Raw genomic sequence first — 12,504 nt, 5'->3', positions numbered from 1 at the left:
CAGAGTTGCAGTCAAGGGTACAAAAGGTGTTGGTCTATACACCCAGTATTCCCTTTCCCATAAGGGTAAATAGAATTTTCTGTGCTTGTTTCTTAAAATCATCTTTGCCCCTAACCCCTCCTCCATATCATTTTTACCCTTTCACACTAATCTCTAGGATGCTGCTAGTAATCCATCCCAAAGCTACAGGATGTTTCCTACACTTGGCTCAGAACTCCCACTTCCAAAAATTGAATATCAGGACTGTTTATTCTCTGCAGATTTATTGTTGAGTAATCTTATCTTTATATAATACAGAACAATTAAAGCTGACCAAGTGCAACAAATAAGCCTGCTGATTACACACATAGCTTTATACCAACCATAAAACGCAGCCAGTTGTCAAAATTCCAAAAACAGAACATCCAAACTTCCAACATACTAATGATCATTCAGACCAGTAAATAAATTTGAGGCAGATCAGTGTTCCCAAATTGTAAAGTAATCCAATAGCTTTGTTTAAAAGCATAAGAAACAAGGGCAGACAGCTGTGCCACCAGCACTAAATTTTTTTGCACCAAAAGCTTGACCAGAAAACTCAAAATTGTTACTGCCCTACGATACTTAAGATATTTGAAGTCCAAATAAAGAATCTACTGGCTCTAACATTCTAAAGTTTACCAGATGCTACCAAAAAATAACTACATGAGGTGTTGCTAAATATAGGTTGGATTTACAAAACTACTTTAGTCTTTTTAACATTTCTGATTGACATCTTTAATTACTTTGCACCAGCCTGGCAAAATAAGATAAAGTATGTTGGTGTTCCGGAACTGAAAAACCTAACTTGGGAATTAACAGATCTCTGCTCAGAATAAGGCAATCCATTTGAAGAGACAGAGGAGAATATCTGGGCTGGAAAATTTTGCAAAGCTGGTTTACATGAAGATGTTTTGTCCCAAATTCAGACAATTCTTCAAACATGCAAAAATTTTGGCATAATATTGGTTAATGTTTGAAAACAAAGAAACAAAAGAACATTGAGTATAACTTCCTAGAATGGAGAACTTTAATTTGACACCATCCTATCTAATAGGCTGAAAACCTCAATTAGTTATTATACTTAAATAGGCTTCAGAAAATTCAGTTTCTCCAGCATTAAGTCCAGCTACCCTTGCTCAGTTCCTGTTGCGCTCACTTTATAGCAAGTCAGTGGTCCCTACAGCCTGACAGAAGAGATCATTAGCCTGATAACATCTAATAACGCCAACTCCAATAGATTAATTTAGGGACTTGTCATGATGCATTCATGCTACTAAGGGGGACTCACTCGAGTTCTTACCATCTTACCCAAAACTCTAAGTGTAGAAAGGAATCTTCCAAGTGTATATATACTATTCAATGATGTTCAAGACTTAAATAACACCATTAAACTTTGAATGCAGGTCTGTATGAATATGGTTAATATCAAGGTTGACTCCTGAAGCCTACCAAACTGAGGAGCATTAATACTGAACACAAATCAAAAATCTAATTAGAAACATTTTTTATTTTAAATGTGCCAAATAAAAACCCACATTTTCAGACCATAGGATGTTAATACATTCAACAAAAATTTATATTACCTTACTGCTGTGAATTTACAGAGTAATAGTCCAGATCCGTTTTGATTAGATGGTTGAATTACCCTTCCCTAAGTTACACTTTACAGACATCACAAATCCCTTATAATAATGTAAACAAAATAACTTTTCCCTAAAAGGTGAACTTGAGAACTTCAGTCCACTCTTTCAGGACTTGCACTTCTTCGCGGACTTCCTGATGGGGAACGACTAAAAAGAAAAACATTAGGTTTGGAACCAATTAGTGTCTACTGAAACTCTTCTTGCATATATGTCAGGGCAAAACTCAAGTTTCAATAAATTCAAAGGTGGCCAAAGGTAGTAAATTCCTACAGCAGAAGTCTAAAAAATTATGTAAGGCTTAATAGCCTCTTCACTAATATTACAAAATTTAAAGAGAACTGCTTGAATTTTGGGGATTTTTTTTTTTTTGGATCACCTAATAAACTCTGCATCTAGTATTCTAATATATAGCACCAATTCTCCAAAGAGCTCAAAGCCCAGAAAGTAGGCAGTAAGCAAATTCTGCAGAGGCCACACTTGACAGTTAAGATCTGGCAACAAATTATTTAGCTTACCTTCTTTTTGGAGATGGAGATCTGGACTTCGATCGGCTGTCAAAACATGAGAAATTCTATTAAGAAAACGTACTATCCAACCCCTTAAGTCACAATACCATGAAATGAACCCCCAAACTGTCTTGACCTTGAACTGTCCTGCATTTAAACTGAAAACGAACCTACCAATTTTTCACTAACAAAAGCTAATCTTATAACACCTGTTCTTCATAAAGTAAGTGAACTGCTTTATTTTATCACAAATAACCTTTTACACTCTACTTTAAGCACAATGAACTCAGAATGCTTCTCCATGCATCTATCAATTCTAACACAGGTCTTACTATAACCCCAAATTCACCAACTTCTTTTTCACTGTAGCTTGACACACCCTTGTCCAGGAAGTCAGCCAGAACAGGCCATGTATAAATGAAATTCTAAAGTTTGGTTTATTAACAAGGTATTGTGTTCCTACTCAATACCTAAGCTTACAATTAACACTTGAAATTTCAGCAATTCAAAAACACTTTGGATATTGGTGCCATGTAACTAGAAGAGCATCAATGAGATTTTTACCCTACCTGCTTCTTGGTCGTGAAAGAGACCTGGATCTTGATCTCGACCTGGACCGGGATCTTAACAAAAAACAGAAATACAATTATACCAATTAGTCCATAGGAGTAATTTCCTTCAACACCTACTGAGTACCTTATTAGGTAGGCTAGGAATAAAGTGGCTAAAACAGAGCAAGATGCCATGTATCAGTCCAAGACTAGACAAGTAATTGCTTTCGATAAGTTCTGTTATCAAATAAAGAACCACCTTTTCAATTATCTATCATGAGTTGGGTTGTCACAGTTCCTGTACAGAGGTATATTCTTAAACAGTGTACAGTATCCAAAAGAAATATATGGTGTTCGTTTGAGAAAACTGGTATTTTATCTTAGAAGAATCAAAGCAACCCCCTGAACTGAAACCATTTCTTCAGGTGGTAAGCTCAGTGAAAAGCCATGACTGGGTAAGGTTTTGTTCTTGGATCATCAACAAACTGTCATGGTTCAGGGACCATCCATTTGTCACACAAACCAAATCAGGCTGATATACACATCTTGAGGTCCTGCAACCAAGCTAAATGCATTTATCTATAGAGTCCAGATATTTTTCAATTGGACCACAGGTTTTTGAATCCCTGCGTTTATAAAGACTGTGCTATTACTGAATAGTAGTAATTCCCAGTAGCATTCCCTACCACTGACACATGAGTAGCACTATCAACTCATTATCTAGAATTTTATCCATTTCCATCACCTTTTCAGGTTTTCTACAAAGGAAGTAAAAAATGCGGAGGTGCCTAATTTGATTTTTAACTTTTAAAATTTCAGTGTCTAACCCAAGTATCTGGTTAAACAGGCCATGTTCATCCATGTGTATGTTACCCTAAACAAACTTTCCATGGTCTCAAACTCACCACCATCATTCCAAAGAGAACCTTGTTTTAACTTGCTTCTAACTCTAAATAAATCTCCTCCTGGTTCTAATGGGTTTCTTTCTTACCAGGGATCAGGCAACTATCATCTTTTAGTGCTATTATCATTTACCTATACAACAGATATAAGCTGACTCCAGAAGTTTCCAACATGTTTACCCAGAGTGTTCACTGGAATGATTTGAGGATTTGTGCTTTGGACCCTCCTCTATCACCTCTGTAACAGCCCTTAAAATCTTTAGTTGGGCTTTTCTTCATCTTGACGTGTACACATTCAACGTTTTCCTGAAGCATTCCATGTCAATTAGGTCCTTAAGATACTCCACTGCTGTCATTAAGACGTGACAATCCAAATACAAATAAGGGGAAAAAAAGGTGCTACATACTGGAAATACCTCGATCCTTTTATAGAACCAGACCTAGATCGTCTGAGTGAAGCTGATCTTGATCTACGAAGAGACACAGATCTTGATCGCCGAGGAGATGCTGATCTTGACCTAAAAATTAAATCAAAGTTGTTTAAGTCCACTTCCAATTAAAGTTTTTTTTATTTCTTGTTAAAACTTGAATTAAGCAACATCTCTCACCTCCTTCCCCTGCTCCTGCTGCGAGAGCGAGAGTATCGCCTACCTCTGGATCTTGAATGTGATCTAGACCGTGACCTATTTTTCAAGTCAGAAAAAAGCAAAATGTTAGATGGCAACTCCTTTTTAGAGTTTGTGTGTCTCTGCTGAAATCAAATCTCAAAACTATTTAAACTTAGTGTCTCATTTGGAAATAAACTCTGGGCCTATTAGTTGTCTTTTTTTTTTTTTTTTAAAACTACCTAAAAAAAGATTTGTTAAAAGCTCAATTACATCTTAGAATTACATAATATAAAACACTGTAAGGTGTATTTAAAATAAACCTTGCAAGTTTGCAGGTCGACCCTCTTTGGCCCATGGTCTAGTAGATCTAGACGATCTAGAAGTATCTATAGCCGATCGCTGCATCTAGATGTTTTCTTCAATCTAACGACGATCAAACTGACAGCCAAATGAGCCAGGTGAGGCTTGATTGACGCAAGAAGATTTTTCTAGTTGGGAATGTGGTCAATCTGGTGTTCCTCTTTCTAAACCGGAGGGGGCCCCAATTGTAAGCCAAATTTACTGTTACGGCGATCACCGTCTCAAATTTTCTGCCCTTTAAAGAATAAGGTGAAGCTAGGTGTAGATGACTCGAGGGGATCTGGCCTCTTATGCTGATCACCTCAAGGTCTAGGAGGATCTTAATTGTCGGATTTGCAAGGCGCCTCAGCATGATATCATAAGGCTCGTGACATTCTGAATCAAGGCGACTGACTCAAACGAAGAAACCTGAAAGGTTTTGACCAGGTTGATTATTAATACATTAACATTTAATTAAACAAAAACTGTAAAATACACCTGTACAATTAACATTCAAGTTTATAGAAAAATACTAGTTTCTGCCTTGCTAATAAGAAAATTAACTTGATTAACCAGTACACCAACCACTCCTTTATTAAAATAAATACCTGCTTCTTCTTCGGCGGCTATAGCGATGACAATCATAAGCATAATGTCCCTTTTCGCCACACTCATAGCATCTATCATTGGGATCAAAGGGACGTCGGGCAGGTGGTCTATCAAAACGAGATCTCCGAGGCATGCCTGTTGATAGTTCAACTCTCACTCGGGAACCACAAATCACTCTATAAAAGAAAAACAATGAAATTCTAATGCTTTAAAAAACAAACAAACAAACAAACACGTGACTCCTATATTTAGAACTTTCCAACCACTCTTTCTTTGCCCTCACAAGCTTCAGCTATACCTTTAGAAGCCTTTCAAACTCCACCTTTGTTCCCCAGCTCCTGTCTTCATAAAATGACTACCTATTTATTTAAAATCTCCTCCAGACAACAGAATCCAAGCTTCGCACAGGAATATTCTCACGAACACTTAACTTTCATAACCGACATGTTACTTACTTCCCATCCAGGCCTCGCACTGCATCTTCTGCATCTCTAGGGTCTTCAAATTCCACAAAGGCAAATCCCGGAGGATTTCTGGCAATCCACACAGTTCTTAAGGGACCATAATAACTGAAAGCCCTTTCTAACTCTCCTTTGCCAGCACCAGTTCCCAGGTTACCAACATACACCTTGGTTTCTGTTTAAAAACGCAAATAGAAGAATGCATGTTATGAAAAAACTGGCTTAAGTTTGAATTCTTTGCCTTAAAAGAGTCCATCCTTAAGACTGCAAAGCATGTTTAACGCTCTCTCAAGAATTGACTTTAGCCTTAAAACCAACAGAGTCCTTCAAAAGGGGGGGGGGGGTGGAGGGGAACCTCCAAAACACAAGCACAGCCGCGTGGTAGGACACTCCGAGGCATGGGGCGGGATCCGCCCCGGCCCCGCCCCCGAGGCCCGGCAGGCCCAGGCGCGCTAGGAGCGCGCGCGGGCCGGCAGCGGCAGCGGCAGCGGCGTCGGCGGCGAGCTGGCCCCGGCGGAAGCCGGACCGGGAGAGCGGGTCTGCGCCGGCTCTCGCGGCAACCCCCCCAGGCGCAGGCTCGCCCACGACTCCAGGTCCCCCGCCCCAGAGCATAAATCGCGCTCGAAAGAGCTACAAGAGAAAAAGACACCGGCCGCCAGACCTAAAGATCCTGTTATGTCTCCACTTCCACTCAGGAGTCCGACCGACTGACGAGACCGCGCAGCACGAAACTGCCACAGTTTTGTTCAGTCTTAAATTCACTCCTTTTACGGCTGCGACCACATCTGTCCGCCAAAGTGGCGGGAAAGCGCCAAGGAAATGCGCCACCATGGTCGTCAATGTGCGCAAAATGGCAGCCGAGGGCGGGGGGGCGTGGGGAACGGGCGGGCGGCTCGAAGAAGGGCAACAACGAAACAGGGACCGAGGGCTGGGCGGGAGACGAAAATGCCCAAGAATTGATATCAACCCCGGCACAGACCTTCCCCAGCCACCTCCTGTCCTCCTTCGATACCCCGCCCCTGCCGTCTCTGGCTTCGTATGGTGTACGCCGAAGCCGCCATTACGCACGCGGAATAACCGTCTACCAGCCGCCGCGCCAACCTCACGGCTCTAAAGACTCACTACACCCACAGCAACGTCCCTCACTGGCCCCTACCCTCTTACCTCCTCCGTACCGCCCGTAACGCGACATGATGACTGGCCTGCGAGCTCGGCTCTTTCAGCTCGCAGCGCCCAGAGATCGATTACTACAAAACCTACTCCGCAGCCACACTCGCCAACGGTCCCGGCAGCACTACGAGGAAAAGCCTGGGTTCGCGTTTATATATGCGGCGGCTGGGTTTCTTTGCGCATGCGTCGTCTCGACGTTCTGCGCGGCACAAAGGAGCTGGGCGGAAACAGCCTAGAAGCGGCGCGGAGGGAACTGAAAAGGCTAAGACGCGAATCACTGGCGGAGGGATACGTTCCCATGGCAACGCCAAGGGCTCGCCTGTAAACCCGCCCCCTTCCCTTTCCCTGTGCCCTCCTTATTTTCCTCCCTTCTCCGTCCACGCTTTCGTTTTCACCAATCTAGGAACCCTCAGCCCTGGTATTCTTACTACAGGTGCACGAGACCGGGCTTATGAAAGGCTGTAAAATTTAACCGCTGATGTTGCAGCCGTCGCCGCCTTTCTGCTGGGGGACCTGGCCTAGACTGCTACTCATTGATCTTCGGGGCTCGTCAGAGGTAATCGGGAGTTTGGCCAGGGTGAGAACTCCATGAACCCCGCCGTTGTGAGTAGTGGTCTCTGCACCACAGGCCTCAAAAGGGGTGACGCCCTCAAGGGACCGCCCGCCCTGCATCGACCATCCAGCCACTTCAGAACCAGCCATCAGTGTTCAGCAACACGGTCCGAGTTCTTGGAGTCAGGAGGACAAAGGAATAGAGGGTGTTTTTTTCCCCCTGTTATATTGCCCTAAATCCTTAAATCATTTTGGTAGTGGCAATTCTGAAATTATTTGCATTTGAAGCAGAGTATTTGTGGTTCCTTTCTAGTGCTTTCTGCTTTGTATTGTAGTACCACATCTCGTCCACTAATACTCAGATCCTGAGGACGAGGACTTTCTTAAGTCGTCTCTGAGTAGCAGCCTTGCTGCTCAGCCACTGTATATATTCAATAAATGAAAATCTTTTCTTTGTTAGAATCGCTTAAAAATCCAGTTTCAACTTTATACAATGTATTTGCCAGGTACCAACTCTATAAATACAGATTTAACTTCTTTTTTTACCATCCATTAAAAAAAAAAGACATTACACTATAAATACTTGGAATACACGAGTTGGAAATATTCCACAAAACAAGAGGAAATTCTTAGGTATTTGTATTTTTATTTTTTTCATCTGCTGTAACTTCACTTGGTATGTATAGGTGTGGGATACAGAGTATAGGAGAAAGGGGGCTTAGTTAAATAAGCATGTATTCAGGTAAAGTATGAATTCTCTCAGAGTAATGCTGCGAATTTATATTTTTTTCCATAATTTTTCAAATTATGGAAGAAATTGGTCTATTTCAAGAAGACCTCTAGTAAGAAAATAGAAGTTTATAGTCTGTTATATTTGTTCTCCCTTATTTATTTTTTGTTGTTATCTGCTTAACAGGGTTTTTCTTAAAAGGATTAAAGAATAAAGATCTTTTATATACTCCTTTATATATTCTTTATATAGAAAGAGCATAGGTACAAAGTGTAGGTAACTTATTAAAAGGTAGTGCTTATTATGCCGCATACCTCCTCATAGACCTCAATAAATATTTTTTGGCTCTGAATACAAAGTCTATTGTACAAAAGAGAATTTTTAAGCAAATAATAGTGTAAACAATAAGAAAAGCAATTGTCCAACTTACTACAAACTGATTTCAACACATTAAGGGGAAAAGGGTAAACCTCGACTGGTTTGCCTGCCTCTGTACCTAAGTATTATTTCTCTCTCATTAAAGGAGGGCCAGTTCTAGGCTGGGCTTTACTAACCTTGTTGCCATGAAAAAATAATAGTACTGTATACTACTTTCGTACACTGTTATACTGAAAACTTTCTCTAAGAACATGTAACCAGTTCTTTTCACTAAATGTCAATCCAATCAGGGAGATTTTTTTCTACAGAGTTCCTGTATTCCTGCTGATTCTTTTGAAATCAGTTTCACATACATAAATTTCTGCCTCTAGAATTCTGGGTTAAATTAATGTCACATTTCCAGATTCAGTTTGAATGTGAAAGTTACTTAATTCAACAAATATCCTAATATTTCCTAATATCCATTGAATAATTCTTAAGTTTCTGTTGTTAAATATTGATAATATTATTAGTTTATGAAGGGAGGGGTAATTCTTTTGAAAGCTGCAGCTTTCAAATTTTATCTGCATTTCGTAGATTCACTATTTCCAGAGAAGCATTAAAGAAATATTCACATTTTATCTTACTTTATTTTTAGTTTCACTTTTAAGTCATTGTCTCCATTTTAGCTTGGATGTGAAAACTTTAAAACAAGAAAAACAACTTTAGACCTTTTGCACATGTATTACTTTTTAGTATAAAAAATTGTCTTTATATTAGAATAGTATTACCAACAGTAGTTTTTTTTTGTTTTGTTTCTTTGCCTCAGGGCTTCCGGGATCTTAGTTCCCCAACCAGGGATTGAACCTGGGCCCTCACCAGTGAAAGTGCAGCGTCCTAACCACTGGACTACCCGGGAATTTCCCCCAACACTAGTCTTTTAATATATAGTTATGTATGTTCTGTGTATGTTTGTACTGTAGGTCAATCCAAACAACTGTTCAACCACAACTTTCTTTTCTTGTTTCAACATTTCATACTCTTCTATTCCTCTAGAATACTTTTAAATTCTGGGAAGGAAAAATTATTAGAGGCATGTTTATAAGTCTTTCATATTGTATAAAGAAATTAACTTCTCATTAGCCAAGTACTGGACTGCAATCAGTACTGAAGTATATGGGAGGAAGAGGGGAGCAACAGTTACAGAGCACCAGTGCTTTGACCAACTGCAAGGAGTAAACTAGGGAAAATTGTGATGCAAGAGTGACCCACTGATACAAGTATTACCTAAATGGATGGTTTAGGCATGTAAAGCAATCCAGGAAGAGGGAGGCTTTCAGAGGAATGCCTGATTGTATTAAAAAGTGAGAAACTGTAACATTATCAAGCCCTAAAACAATCACTTGTGTTGTTCCTTCTCTAAAGGAAGAGTATTAATGAAAGGGACTTGGTCAGCTTGGTGTCTTAATTAGAGAGAGCTAGACTAGCTTAGACTTTGAGTTTAGCACTTAGCACTATCTTGGAAGGAGCGAACCTCTGTTATTGACCACCTCTCAGCTGTACTTAGAGAAATACCGTGCAAGACCATTGACTTGACTTTGTTTGATGTTTTGATAGTGAGCTACTAGTCCCTGGAAATGAATATCTTCTACTGTAAATTAATAAAAATAATTTTAGTTCATAAATCCTTCTCTTAAGAGAAATGGTATAGTGTAATGATGAAGAGCATACACTTATGGAGTGTGGCAGAGTTGGGTTGGACGGTTAAATAGCTGCCTACCCTTGACCAAGTTTTTTATCTCCTGATACTTCAGCTTCCTCATCTGCAAAATGGGATTTAATAATAGTACCTATTTCAGAGAGTCGTTGTTAGGATAGGATGAGGTAAACCAAGTATATAACATTGCACGGTGTCTAGCACACACTGAGTGTTCAATAAATGTTAGGAGGAGGAGGAGGAATAGCAGTAGTTTGACTAATCTTTGTCAGTTGCTAAAAATTTGATATGATCCAGCGCATGGATGAGATTGAAGTTTCATCAAAGCTGGGGAAGAAACTCTGAAACGTGGTGGTGACCAGCCTTAAGTGGCCACTCCTAAGATGTCTTTGTCTCTTCACTCAATGACTTCAGTAAGGGAAATTGTCACTTTTCTTCTTTGACCTGTCCACATAGAGAAAAATAATCTGACACATATAACGCAAAAACTCAGAAAAAGAAAGTTTCTTCATGAAAAGTAAATCCCCAGGAATCCCAAAATCACGTGCTGAAACGTTCTTCAGGGTTCTGTGCAACGGTATTTTCCTGTGGAATAGGGAGATATGTGTTCAGGAGCAATGTGGAAATTGTCACTTTTATTACAAAATTTAGTCTTGGAAGCTAATATCTATGAGATTAGGTATACTTTAAAAAAACCAAAAAAACAAATAGGGAATTCTCTGGCGGTCCAGTGGTTAGGACTCAGTCCTTCCATTGCTGGGGTCCTGGGTTCGATCCCTGGTCGGGGAGCTAAGATCCCGAAAGCAGTGTGCCCAAAAAATAAAACAAATTAAAAAAAATTTTTTTAAGCAAATAAAATCTACTTCAAACCTTATGACAAATGGATACGTACACTGTAAACTCTCAAATAGATAATTAAGTTAAAACTGCATATGAAAGAAATGACTTGAAATTCAGAGATAGGAGGACTTTTGTTAGATCACTAGTCTAACCACCTCATTTTTCAAATGAGACTAAGACCTAGAATTGCAGCATGATGAGTGCAGTGTTCCCAAATCCTGCTACAAAGACTGTCAGTCTGTCCGAACTTCGATGAAAATTTCTCCCATCTCAGAAAAATATAAACTATTGCCAACCACTCTTTCTTGGGAAAAAACCATCCTTTATTCTGTGACTATGTCTTTCTTTTTTTTTTTTTTTTTCTGGTAAAATGCTCCTCCCCCCAATTTTTTTTAAATGAAAGGATGCTGAGGATAATTTTTTTTTTTAATCTCATGTGTTTTTGTTTTTTAATTTTATTTATTTATTTATTTATTTTTGGCTGCGTTGGGTCTTCGTTGCTGCACGCGGGCTCTCTCTAGCTGCTGTGAGTGGGGGCCACTCCCCGTTGCGGTGCGCGGGCCTCTCATTGCGGCGGCTTCTCTTGCTGCGGAGCACGAGCTCTAGGCACGCGGGCTCAGTAGTTGTGGCGCGCGGGCTCAGTTGATCCGCGGCATGTGGGATCCTCCCGGACCAGGGCTCGAACCCGCGTTCCCTGTACTGGCAGGCAGACTCCTAACCACTGCGCCAGCAGGGAAGTCCTCATGTGTTTTCTTGATAGAAAAAGTTTGTCCCCTCCATCCCCCCAATTTTTTCAGATCTATCTAGTTCCCCAAATTCAAGAATCTAGAATCTCTAGTAAAGAACAAAGCATGACTTTACCCCCCCAAAAATTGTGAAAAAATCAGACAGTAAGAAAATTTCAAAAAGAAGAAAAAATGTCTAACCTTACCAAAAATGCAAATTAACACAACATGCTATTTTTGTCAGGAGTGCAGTGAAATTGGCACTTACACTGATGGGAATGTGAAATAATACCTTTGAGGGGGTCAATTTGGCAATGTTTTAAAATTATTAAATTGTACATATATTTTGGCCCAGCAATCTTATTTCCTAGAATTCATTCTAGAATTAATCATAGATATACATGAAGATTTTTTTTTCTTTTTTTTAGAATCAATTTAATTTATTTATTTATTTTTGGTTGCCTTGGGTCTTCGTTGCTGTGTGCGGGCTTTCTCTAGCCACGGCGAGTGGGGGCTACTCTTCATTGCGTTGCTCGGGCTTCTCATTGCAATGGCTTCTCTTTTTGCAGATCACGGGCTCTAGGCGCGCGGGCTTCAGTAGTTGCGGCACGTGGGCTCAGTAGTTGTGGCGCACGGGCTTAGTTGCTCCGCGGCATGTGGGATCTTCCCTGACCAGGGATTGAACCCGTGTCCCCTGCATTGGCAGGCGGATTCTTAACCACTGCGCCACCGGGGAAGTCCCTGCATAAAGATTTATATGCAAAAATGTTGGT

The 12,504-nt window shown here is 40.3% G+C and overlaps 1 protein-coding gene across 3 annotated transcripts; it reads right to left on the bottom strand.

The window, feature by feature from the left end:
* Window positions 1-246: 246 nt before the first annotated feature.
* SRSF7 (serine and arginine rich splicing factor 7) lies at window positions 247-6,978 on the bottom strand. Of its 3 annotated transcripts, none has more exons than XM_059943560.1 (8): window positions 6,805-6,978; window positions 5,635-5,815; window positions 5,179-5,355; window positions 4,232-4,306; window positions 4,031-4,141; window positions 2,740-2,793; window positions 2,180-2,215; window positions 247-1,811 (listed from the first exon to the last, which is right to left on the bottom strand). In XM_059943560.1, the coding sequence occupies exons 1-8, from the start codon at window positions 6,830-6,832 to the stop codon at window positions 1,757-1,759; spliced, it is 717 nt and encodes a 238-aa protein (XP_059799543.1). In that variant the 5' UTR covers window positions 6,833-6,978; the 3' UTR covers window positions 247-1,756. The 3 variants fall into 3 exon arrangements, with proteins under 3 accessions (XP_059799543.1, XP_059799545.1, XP_059799544.1); XM_059943562.1 differs by having other exon boundaries at window positions 4,064-4,141; window positions 6,805-6,977; XM_059943561.1 differs by having other exon boundaries at window positions 4,040-4,141; window positions 6,805-6,976.
* Window positions 6,979-12,504: the final 5,526 nt, after the last annotated feature.

The sequence above is a fragment of the Balaenoptera ricei genome, chromosome 13 (assembly GCF_028023285.1).
Source record: "Balaenoptera ricei isolate mBalRic1 chromosome 13, mBalRic1.hap2, whole genome shotgun sequence".
NCBI lineage: Eukaryota > Metazoa > Chordata > Mammalia > Artiodactyla > Balaenopteridae > Balaenoptera > Balaenoptera ricei.
Note: the sequence above shows the minus strand (reverse complement) of the source record. Positions and strands in the feature narration are given on the sequence as shown.